At 44.5% G+C, this 12,334-nt stretch overlaps 1 protein-coding gene across 14 annotated transcripts in view; it reads left to right on the top strand.

Moving 5' to 3' along the window:
* The first annotated feature begins 970 nt into the window (after positions 1–970).
* UNC13B (unc-13 homolog B) overlaps positions 971–12,334 on the top strand; it is a 215,155-nt gene continuing 203,791 nt past the window's right edge. For 10 of the 14 annotated variants that reach the window (XM_037373658.1, XM_037373661.1, XM_037373659.1 and 7 more), the window contains exon 1: positions 972–1,125. In XM_037373658.1, the coding sequence (XP_037229555.1) occupies positions 1,104–1,125 (22 nt within the window). In that variant the 5' untranslated portion in view covers positions 972–1,103. Of the gene's footprint in view, positions 1,126–12,334 lie in introns of all 14 variants that reach the window. The other 4 variants (XM_037373647.1, XM_037373652.1, XM_037373651.1 and 1 more) reach the window with 1 other exon arrangement.

Here is a 12,334-nt window from a genome sequence, read left to right as displayed (position 1 = left end):
ACATCCTGCAGTGTTATGGTTATTTATAGTTTGGGAAGAAGCAGCACTGAAAGCATTAGAGGTCGTCAGAAAAAAACCACTAGAATTCCTAGGCTCAAGGGACACCAAAGTGTGGTTCTTCCTGCAACAGGCAGCAGGTGGATTGTCTTGCCAGTAGACAGGGAGGGAAGGACTTTGCAGGGGTCTGAGAAACACGTATCAGCAGAGAGATGGATTGGGGGGTTACTAACTGCACAAACACATCAGGCTCTGGAAACCCTCAGAGCTGGAGGGGTACTGAGGGAGAGCTTCAGACACAGTGTCACACCTGCTTGTCCTGTCCCTGCTCTTTCCAGAGTGTTCCCTCTTGGCTGTTGCTACGTTGGGGGATATGGGTGGCCACTGCTGTGCATCAGTCGAGCATCGCACCGTGATAAAGCAGAGCCTGTTCCAGGGCAGGTGGGTGGGAACGGTGGGAACGGCTCCGGCAGACACAGGCAGGACGTCACCGGTGCAGTTAAGTGCTCTTACCTTGCGGGAGTAAAAGTGAGAAAGCAGAAAACAAGCAAAAAAAAGAGGCAAAGTACCACCCCGCCACCCCCCCGGCCAACAGCCCTGCCTCTCCTCAGGGACCGGGGCCCTGTCCCCGCCGCCCTGTCCCCGCGGCTGCCGGCGCCCCCGGGCCCTGTCGCCCGCACACGACGCCCCGAGAACCCGTCCCGGTGCGGCCCGCCCAGCCGCGGCCTTTCCTTCCCGCTGTGTTAATTGCGGGGGGTTAATTTCGGGGAGGGGGGGGTCGACGGCGACAGCTCCAGCCCGCCGCAGCCCGAGGCCCGGGCGGTTGCCGTGGCGACGGGGGGGTGGGGGTGGGCTGCGGCAGCGGCGCCCCCTGTCGGCCGCCGAGGGGTGGCGACGGCAGCGCGTTGGGAGGGGGGGCCCCGCCCTGCCCCGCCCCGCCCCGTGGCGCCCCGCCCCTCCCCTCCGCGGGGCGGTTCCGCCCCGGCTCACGGCGCCGCCGCCTCGCCCCCCCGCCCCCCCCCCGCCCCGACCTGTGGCAGCGGGGCGGCATGAGGCGAGCCGGGGGCGGCTGGCGGGGCGGCAGCTGAGGTGCGGCGGCCGCCGCCATGTCGCTGTTGTGTGTGCGAGGTGAGCGGGGCGGCGGCGGGGGGCGGCCGGGCTCCCGCGGGAGCGGCGGGGGGCGCCGGCGGGGCGGGGCCGGGGGTGGCCGGTGCCGCGGGCGCCTCAAGCCGGGCCGGGCGCCCACGCGGTGCCGTCCCGCCGCCACGGTGGGGAGTTGCGCGGGACGAAGCCGGTGTGTCCCCCCCCCCCCGGGAAGGCCGAGCCTGCCCGCCGCCGGCACCTGGCTCCCGAGCGAGCTGTCACCTGGCGCCCCGCTCCCGACGGGACGCGGCTGGGAGCCTTCGGGCGTGTGCGGCGACCGTTTTCCGCGTTAAATCAGCGACTGTGCCTGCGGGACGCGGCGCCGGACGTCCCGGTGACCTCTCGGCTGAGCCCGCGTCTCCGTCCAGGGCGGCGGACGGGGCGGGCGGTCCCCGGGCAGCCCGAGCCCCCGGCATGAGGCGCCCGCCCCGGGGCTGCGGGGCCCGGGGGCTGGGGGTGCGGGGTGCGGCGGGGCAGCGGTCCCGCCCGGCGCCGCGGCCCCGGCGGCCGGGAGGAGCCGTGTTTGACTTTCCGAGTTCGTTTGAACACGAGTTGAAACGCTGCCGCCGAGTGAAACTGCGCTGGCAGGAGGCAGGCTGCTGTCACCCGCCTGAACGCTGCGCTTGTCGCGCTCCGTGTGGTCGCTCGTAACGTGCACAATTATTGCAGATACGTCGCTAATTACCCCCTCGTCCTGCTATCGAGCCTTGCGCCCTTGCTGACCAGGTTACTGAAAAGCAGCACTTTCTCACGCAGGCTGCATTATAGTGCCAGCGGCTTGCTCTCTATCTCCGTTTTTCAAATTCTTGCTCTCTTGTGGAGGAAAAAAAAAAAATCCCGGGGAAAGCCATCTGCCAGGGCTCACGCCACTGGGACGTGCCTCCTCTCAGCGTTCTGCACTGAGCACTGTGATCACACTACATCCCTGCATGCCAGTCGTGCCCCGCGGCTTAAAAGTACAGTTTTAATGTTCTCAACTCCTTTGCCAGGTATGATTAAAAAAAAAACCTGGCACTGGTGTGCTGGTGACAGTTTAACTCTTCTTTGGTTCACATCTGTTGATTTGATAACAGCTCTTCATCCAGCTGTTTGTCACCTTTTTGAATCAAAATCCTTCTTTTGATGATGGTCTTAATAAAAAGATGCCAGCAGAGTATCTTGAGTGTGTGTGATTTCGGGGAGAGTGCTGTTCTTGCAAGAGGGCGTTCTTAAATTAAGTTTCCGTCCTTCTCTGAAACACATATTGTGTTTAAGGAGTTAGGAGAGGTGTATAACTGTGAAGTTTATCTTAAAAATGCTTTTGATGTAGTTCTGTGTAAACTGTGAAGCATGAGTAGCATCTCTGGTAAACTTGTCTATTTTGAAGGCTTTGCCAAAATGCCTTCACTGAAGCTCATTCTTACTAGCTCAAAGATGCTTATACGTTACAGGTGTTTCTTCATTCTTCTTGTTTGTTTATCCTCAAAATGTTCGCAGGCTGTCCTTTAAAGAAATGTGGTTTTGATGCTACTTGGAGCTGACTGTGTTAAAGAGGTACTTACACCCTAGCTACTAAGGGTAGTGAAAGATCGTGACTGGATGACTGAGTCATTGAAACTGTCTTGCCTTTTCAGGGTGTTACTTCTTGGTCCATGGAGTCTTTGGGACAAAAGCATTTCAGCAGCCTGGAATTATGTGCTTTTGTGTTTGGCTTACTCTTTAGTTATGTGTAAAGAGCTAAGGAAGAAACTTGAGGTGGCTGGTGACTGTGGGTGATGGAGGATTACTGTGAAAATTATATCTTTAATTTTCAGTGCTGTGCTAAGACAGTAGAAAATGCCAGCAGTAATTTAGATAGATGATACTGAGCAACTTACAAGAATGCAGAATGTAGCCAATTTACTAAACTTGAAGAAACATGTTTTCTGAAATAGCCACGGCTGAAAGAATGAGCTGGTGAGATCTCACAATATGAACCATTACACCTAAAATGGAAGTATGCAGAGGCAGAGCCATCTGAAAAACAAAATATATACAAGGAGCTGAGATAAAACAGTAACTTTTGGGGCAAGGAGAAAAAAGCTATATTAACTGTCACTTCTTTGCAAGTAAAGTGCCACTTTTACAATGTATTTTGCCTTTCTACTGAAATTAATCTTGCTGAGAAAGCAGCACAGCTGTTAATAAGAAAGTTGGAAAAGCTGGGGTTTTTTTTCCATTAAAAATGGTGCACACATAAGACTGTGTAATAACATGAGGTTGGATGCTGTAGACCTGAGGTTAAAAAACAAAGACAATAAAAGGAACTGTGAAATAAGTGTAGGTGACTGGGACACTGTTAATAGCCTCTGAAATGCAGTTTAACAGATAAAGGGAAATGGGGAAAACCCCCTCAATGGCAGTGTAACAAAGCCTGGCAGCCAGAAAGATAGTGTTGTAATTAATTGATTTATCCCCGCACATAATATAGTATTTTAATGAATAGTTAATCTAAAACAGTGCACACCAAACATGTCTGAGTGCTGCCTTTGTTCCTGAAAGAGCAGCTAACGTGCATGGCTTCTTGATCTCGTATTTAGTGGTACATTTCTTTTACATCTTCTTCCTAGAGAAGAAATCAGGGGTGGTTTTTTGGTTGTTTTTTCTTCAGAATCATTGAGCTCTTTCTGCCATAGAAGTACCTGACAGAAAACCTAAGCCCAGAGGAATTGCGCATCTGGGCTCACCTGCAAGTGTACAGAGGATGTGTGACGTGAGCCAGTGGTAACAGGCTGTTGTAGAAGCAAATTAAGGGGTTCTTTTGGAGCAGGAAAATATGCAGAGGGTATAAGTGAAGTGAAGGAGAAAACAAATCCTGAATATTACATGACTGAGGCTTTTAGAGGAGACTTCTTCATATTTTGATTCTACTGCTTAAGTGCAAAAGAGATTGCATATACTCCTGTTTAGAGCAGCTGTGTCTGGATTATGTCTGATAATCTTCTCTTGGCATAGTTTGCTTTATTTAGTTTGCATTTAGTGTTGTATTTGTGAAAATAGCACATATTAAATAAAACTAATCCCAGTGAAACAGTCTAGTTTTTCACATCAGTATTGTGTCGTTAACTTTCTTGGCCTTTTCTTGGAAGTCTTGATTTTACCCGAGTTCTCAACTGATTCTTGTTCTGAGCTTTCCTGTCTTCTGACTTACAGATAGAAGTAACTGCTATCTCAGCACCACTTGCAAGGTCATAGCAAAGGAGGACCCTGCTGAGGCTGGATCACCTGGTTACAGGTGTTCTGTCATCGGCTCCTTTGCTCTGTTTACATTGTAGTCCCCAGACATATTTCACACTGCTTCACTTGCTCACCTTTATTATATCTCACTTTGTCCCCAGCTCTTGCTGTCTCGAAATAGTGATGGTTGTCTTCTAGTTTTCCTCCTCTCTGCTTTATATCAGTTTATGCTGTGTCTTCAGTGTTGTTGTATTCCTAACTTCATGACCTACTTTATCCACCTGAGAATTGTAGTAAAAATTGTGTCTCTTTGTTTCATAACTCGCCTGTCCTGTTCACTTCATCGACGTCTGACGTACTGTGCTGTTGCAAGGCTGTTGGCGGTGGAGATGTGCCATTATCGCTGTGCAGGGTACCTGGCTTGGCCCCAGGAGTGCCTAGTGCTTTTGTCTAATGTGCTTTTGTCTTGGGGCCTGATTTGCAGTATCTGTACGAGATCTTGCTGCCTGAGGTTTGCAGGAGATTGAATTAGGTGATCTCTTCAGGTCTTGCACTTAAAAAAACCCGTCCCTAACCTCTAGAATTTTATGCCTGCTGTTTATCTTTCTGCTGCTCTGAAGAGTTACTAAACCTTGCTTATCCAGTTGCCAGAATAGCTGGAGTGTTGGAATGCTGCTCAGTGAACTTAACTGTGCGTCCCTGTATTGCCAGAAAAATTCAAATTACAGTGCCCTTCCACCGAATTGAACTCTGACGTCCAAGTGAAAGAACCAAACAGGGAAAATGGAAATGGTTGTTAACAGTAACAGAAATGAAAACATGTTCCTCTTGTGGAGTACTTTGAAATCTTTGTAACTAGAAGTCTGGCAGCCAAATGTCAGGGCTTTTTCCTTGTGTTAAAGGATTTCCACCCCCACCCCTGAAGCGATAGCCTCAACTCAGGCTGTTTTCTCCCTGTAAGGCGGAATGGAGTGGCTCCAGCTCTTTCTGTCTCATGGGGGGAGAAGGTCTCTCGCTGGAGCTCCCTACATTGCACACTTGCAAAGAGCACTCATAGCAATCGGGTGATTGTATTGCTGTGTTGTGACAGTATTCTGAAATGGTTACAGAACTGAAAAAAACCCTCCCTGTCTTTGTGTAAATCAAAATGGCAAAACCCAGAATTTGACTCAAATTAAATTAAAAGTGGTAGCAGAAGTAGAAGTTATAAAGGTAGGGTATTAATAAAAATGTAATGCTTCCTGAAGAATTTGGTCGTAAGCATTATGAACTTGGTTCCTCTAGCTGCAGTTAGTCAGGAAGCTACCAGTCTATGTAGTGTTGGAACAAAATAAAATGTGTTAGAAATTTGGATAATAACACTAAGATAAAAGAGTCTTCGCTACTGAAGGAGTTTCTTTGCGTTGAGACTTAAGTCTGGGGTTTGTAGACTGTAATTGGTGGCTTAACTGGAGAGAAAACTCTAAGACTTTAAAGCTGCTTCTGTTGTTAAATAATAGGAATGTTGGGGACCTGTAGACTGCATTTGCCTTGGGATGCACGGGTGGTCATTCATTTTTCTGTTTCAAACCCTCACTCCTTCAGCTTTGAACACTGTTACTGCAAAAGTTTCCATGAACAGTGTGGAATCTTTGTTTTAATTATTTAGAGACTAGGACCTACTAATCCCCCCCTGTAATTTTCAGTGGGATGAAGGAAACGTACAGAGGTTCTTCCTGGATTTGAATAGTGTCTGCTTTCTTCTTGCTCACTTGGTGTCCTCTCAGTTGACTCCTTCAGCTTGGGACCTGCCAGGTCAAACTTAAATTTAAGTTGTTACTAACATACAGTGTTGGATTTAATCCAAATGCTGAAAGATCCTGATTTTGAACCATAACATTCTCAGAGCTATTTGCGATTTACATGAAGGCATATAAAGATCAGGCAAATGAAATTGCTTTTTTAAGCCCAGCACCTTATTTCAAATATTTGACTTGGAGGCGTGTGAAATGGATATGTCTGGTGGCAAATGATCTTCTTATAAATTTCTCTTGAAATTTCTTCCTACATATTTTTTTCATGCCTTGTGATCAAATTTTGCTCAATGTTTTGGAAAATACTTCAGTCATTTGGTAAAAGCTGTTCTCAGTGCTCTTCCAAGAGAGCTTAAACCAGAGTGATATGCCTAGTAACTTTCTCTCTTGCTTTTTCATTCAGTTATTTCATTGTTTGGTCTTGCAAATGAATTGCAAGCTGCTGTTAGGTTGTGTAGGTTTTTCCCTTACTCTGCCTCTTTGGTAGGTTAAAGCTTGCTAGTTAGTACCTCGTATTTTCTTGGTGTGAAAGTATGTGAAAGCAATATGTCTCTTGTTAGACAGAAAGACTTCTGGAGTCTGTAGTTTGAAAGGATTCTCTTCAGCATTTGAATTTGCTCTTCTTTGCAGTCTGTATTTTCTGACCATACTTCTAAAGTTTCCATAGAAATGAAAATTGCATTTAATATTCTTGGGTTGATCTCATCATCATTAAATGGAGAACTAAAATCTGCTTTATTCTTATTGCCAGCTCATGCTTATCTGTGCATGCATTGTCTGTCTTTGCCAAGGACTTTGCTGAAATAATGTTTTGCTTGTCTACTGTGACCTGTAAAATTTGGCAGATGCTTTCAGTGATACAGATTCTTATTCTGTAGGTATATTCTGGGTGTTTGGATCAGATCTTTCTGGATTTAGCAGGATTTCAGATGGATTTTCTTTTATCTTAGGGCCACCTTATACCTGACTAGGCTGCTGTGCATAATGCTGCTTTTATTATTTATGCCTTCACTGCCTTCTGTTTCCTGCTTGGTTTTGTGTAAATGGCAAATGCTCAATCTAGGAGTGAAAAAGTTGAAACATGGCAGGCATTCGCTATGTGAAACTCCACTAATCATGACTGGTCAAGTGGCTAACTGTTAAACGGTTTCACTGGCTTTCCACCATACTGTGTAGTTTTACACTTTAATGCAACTGTCCTGCGCTCATGAGTCATGTCTCTCAACAAATTGCGTGTCCAATCTGTATGGTTTAGATCAGTCTTTCCAAACTGGTTGTGAATAGTAGGCATAATTTTTCCAGAACGTTAACTCCTTAGACATTTGAGGCTTTTGTCTGGTGTGCTCAGTCATCTGCAGGTACCTGTCCTACAAGTGTGCGCTGAGTGTCGAGTGGCCATACTCTGATCTCCTTGGAGTCTGTTTTCTAATCTCTCAGGATGCATTTAAAGCAAATGTCACTGGGCTACAGAATTCTTTCCTAATATCTGAATGGCAGTTGTCTAGACCTTCTGGTTTTTATTATTTGCATCTTGGATATTTAACGTCATCTTCATTTATTGATGGGCTGGAAAATACCTGATCTCACAGGTACTTGCCTCTTCCAGAGCACAGGGAAATGTTTATTGGATGCCTATTGCTTCTTCACCATTAGCAGTTAAGTCAAGTGATGGAATGTGAGGGCAGTATCCTTGTTGATGTTTTTTCTTTAAGATTTTTTTTTTCTTTAAGATTAAGATTTTTTGTTACATTTAACTCTCATTTTCCCCTGCCATCTAGCTTCCACCACCTAGGGCTACCCAACCTGTATTAATACTGTTTATTTCTTGTATAGTTTACCATGGCTTATAGCTCTGTGGGGTAGAATGGACGTCAGCTGATCTTGCTTGAGAAATGGCTTTTTGACCTCCTAGAAAACTTAATAAATGATTCCTGCTTCTGATATCACAGTTTTGGTTTATTCTTCTCAGCCGATTTTCTAACAATTATCCTCAACTTTATGAAATTAACCACCTCTAAAATGTCCCTCGTGCATTGTTGTTTGTTGTATTTGTTTTGATCACAATACTGCAGGTAACTTTTAAATAATTGCTTTGTAGAAGTAAATCATGGTGGGGATCCAAAATAGTTGTTTTCTGTTTAACAGTTTTTGAGTTGGAACTCAAATTTACAAGTTTTAAAAGAACTGAAGAAGTACTGGTAGGCATATGAATGCTCCAGCATTTCTCTGTTCAGCTGTTTTCATATGACTAATATTGTCTTTTGTGATGAGATCACAGATTTCAGTTAAATACATTATGAAATACATGATAAGCATCTATATTTCTACTTCAGCTAGGAAGAAAGCATCAATTTTAATCCAGATTTTTTTTTTTAAAAAAATTAAACTGAGAAAACTCTGGTTGATAGCTTAATTAAAAGATGCAAGTGAGATTTACTTGGTGTATCACAGAAGGTTGAACTGCCTACCTCCTTCACCAGGCTTTCAAAATAGATTCCTCAATGTCCTTTTAAATTATTTTCCCATTATTAACTTTGAAAAATTGATTAATTACACTTCTGACTACTATATAACACAGTGTACCTACAGATACTAAGTTTCCTTCTTGTGCAGTGTGGAGTGCAAGAGACCAGTGGTGGCCATGGGATCAAGTTAGATGATAAATCCTCAGCTGAGGAATTCTTTTGGCTGGTGTTGGCTGAACTTCATAAGCACCATGCTGTGGCATGGTTTCATGTCCTGCTGTTGTGGAAAGTGGCAAGGAACTGAAGCATGGCACTGGCAGGTACACTGTCTCTCTGACAGCTAGGTGAGGGCATCTTAAAAATGAAGGAAACTGCTAGGTAATGGTTGTGACTCAGTTTATGTTCCCTCTAGCACACTGCTCTTGAGTGTCTATATGTTCATTCTTTTGTCAGATGAGTTGGGGTGGGATTTGAAAAGAATGGTAAGGGGGTTGGGTACATGCATTCAACATTGAAGCATATGTTCAGAGACCTTCAGTTTATGGAAATCTTATACTGGGAGAAAATTAAACTGAGCTGGTGTCAGGTGTCTATAAACTTCACCCACTTAGCACAGGATTCACTTTTGCTGGCAAGGCTTGAATTTGTGAGGGTCTTAACATTGCTGGGCAGGATGCATGGCTTAGAAAGTGTGTTAAAGGGATGAAAAAACTGATTCTCCCTCACCCCCTACCTCACCCCCCCCCCCCTTTTTTTTTTTTTTTCTTACCTGTGTTTGGGGAGTTGGGGCATTTAGAAACCTAAAGAAGGTATGAGCTTACAACAACTTTTTGCTGGCCTCAGACTCCTGATGGTCTTCCTTGTAGTTTGGCCATCCCATATGAATGGAAAGTGAATGGGACTGGGAATGGCATGTGAGATGAGGGATAAGAGGGAATGTGGTGTTAGAGATAATCTCTAGCATAAAACTGTTGGCGAGTTTTAAAAGAAGTTTGGCTTCCAGGCTTGACCATGTCCCTTTAAGGAATACTGGTTTTAACCTTGTTACTTAAAGCTCCTGTGATTTAACTCTGTTAATTCTTTACAGCTAACTGCTCTGCTAAACAGACTCCAGCATTTCCACCGTGGAGACATAATCATTAGGTATAAAATAACTGCAGAATTACACTTTCAAGTATTGGCACACGCAATGCTTATTTTCTCAGCTCAAGCCCATGTAGTCAGTTTAAAAAACATAATTTAAAAAAAATCTACATGCAAGGACTTTTTGGGTTACCCCTCTGTCCAAATGAAGGCTGCAACATGTAACCAACCTGCTGTCCTCTTTGTTGGCCTCTCCTGAGGAAAGGAATTTGGATCTGGAGCTAAGTTTGGTGGCCCATTAAATCCTTTCATTCTTCTAAGCTTTTACGGCAGCAAGTGGTGCAGGCTGTGGCAGGGATGCAGGCATGCTTGGGTAAGGCAGAATGGACTGATGGAGGGACTGCATCACCTGAAACCTCTTCGGGAGGATGATATAGGGCTGTTGTCCAAGGCCTGGGCTGGGAGATGGTTTACTGGTTTGGAACAGACAAGCGTTGCTTGAACTTTCTCTATGATGTTGTAGCAAATGTGTTGTCCTGCTGCGTGGCATTTTTGTGATGTTGTGCCACCAGGCGTTCTCTCTGCTCAGCTGTACCAGGGCAGTGCTTGAGCTGGGAGGGGGGTGGGTAGCGGTGCTGTGCACAGAGAGCAAACCCCCAGTCAGGCACTGGTTTGGAGCCTCGTGTGCTGATGAACATACACTGTGCTTCTAGACCTTCACAGGACTTTTCCCTGGCCATCTTTCCTGGCTTGCCATAATTTTTGGAGTTGTCATAGATTTATTCTATTTTTTGTGTCAGTGGATATCTAACTGAGGCCAGACAGATTTATAAACTTCAAGCATGGGGAGCTGTGGGCTTTATTCTTCTTTGTACTGATTGTTGGTGTCCTGAGTATCACAAAGAGGTTACTTACTGTAAGGCACTTTTTTTTTTGCCTTTTTTTTTTTTTTTTCCACAGCAAATCCTTGACCAGATTGATAGAACTCAGTTTGTACAGTGGTTTTTAAACAGAGTTTGGTGGGGTTTTTTTTGTTGCTGATTTTTTTTGATGTTTGTTTGCTTTTGGTTTTGTTTGTTTTTTAATTGCTCTAAAATATGTTTTAAGCATATTTCAAAACAGTTCCATATAGTCAGGTAGCAATGGAAAGGCTAGGTGTGAAGAAACTGGGGGTCAAATTTCACTTAAGCTATGTTGTAAACTGAAATTTTCTGCTTAGCAAACATACTAGTTTCCAAGTATATATATGAATATGTTTAAATTTCTGGAGAGAAATCTTTTAGAGACATTTTCCTTTCCTGAGGGCCTGTGTAAACCTCAGAACGTGTTTTCAGGAAATGTCCAGGGACTTCAGACTTCCAGTTCTTGTGATGATCCACGTTTAGTTGTCATAGTTTTCTGTTGCAACAACCACAGGCCTTCGCAGATGAAGTCCCTGTGGAGCGTTATGGCGGCAATTATACACTGGGGATCTACAAACTGTTGGGCTGTAAATCTTTAATAACTGTTTCTTCCTATCAGGCCAGGAGTAACAGACACTAATTGAGATGATGCCAAGGTAGCTTATCAGCTTTGGGTGAGGAAGGAATTTGACTGCGGAGTAAACTGCTACACACGTGTTAGAAAATTATGTGTCATTCCTGTTTTGTTCACCTTCCTAGTTTCATGAGTTACTCTTTTTCACGAGACTTCTTTAAAGGCAAGCAGGTGGTGTTCAGAAGATGCTTTGGTCTCTGTGGAAGGCACACTTCACGTGCCTCCTCTTTGAGAAGTCTGAGGGGCCATAAATTACTAGAAAGCTGAGACTGCCGCCTTTTTTGGTTGTGGGAGTTCTAATGCTAATAAAATCATAATGCCATTTTATAGATAAGTAAAGTCTTAGTTTTTAACGAAATAAATTCTTTTTATTTCCTGTTTCAAACATCCCCCAACCTTGAACTCCTGATCTGAACCTAGACTTGTAGTATGTGACTTGAATTTGGCACACAACGTGGATATGGATTGGTGGGGAGGGAAAGATGGATATGAAACAGTAATTTTATTTCAGCCTTCCGTACCTGGTACGTACTTGCTGCATGTGCAAAATTTTATTAGATTTTGACATATCAAATTAAGTAAGTGGAGTCTGTGTATGCTCCATTTTAGTAGGAGATTTTTTGAGGAGATTAACTGCTTAGAAACTCTATGGTTGTAAGGCCAGAATGGATTGTTGTAATCATCTAATATGACCCTCTGTAGGACATAGCATTTTTTAGTAAAACAACTTAGAGTCTTCTAGAAAAAGATCAGATTCTGAATTAAAATTGAGGGATTTTCTACAGATCTCAGCAGCTTTGTTGATTATCATCATATGTGACAAATTCATGCTTTTTAGACTGGACTGAGTTTCTAGCTTCAGCACCACCAACAGCAGAAGCTGGCGTGCCCCTCCTTAGATCAGAGAAGCTGTCACAAATTTGTACTTGTCGCCCTTACAGTACTTGTGGATTGGAAAAAATGGAGTTTGGTAATGTCTGTTGCTTGAGTAGAGGTACATGGCTGTTTTATTATGACTAATCTGACTATAATGAGAAATGTTTACATATTTTTCCATGGTTAAAAAGCGATCACAATGTGCCATGACCTATTGGGTTGCAGTGTTAGGTCAGTATTTTGTTA

Source organism: Falco rusticolus, chromosome Z (genome assembly GCF_015220075.1).
Source record: "Falco rusticolus isolate bFalRus1 chromosome Z, bFalRus1.pri, whole genome shotgun sequence".
NCBI classification, from domain to species: Eukaryota; Metazoa; Chordata; class Aves; order Falconiformes; family Falconidae; genus Falco; species Falco rusticolus.
Note: the sequence above shows the minus strand (reverse complement) of the source record. Positions and strands in the feature narration are given on the sequence as shown.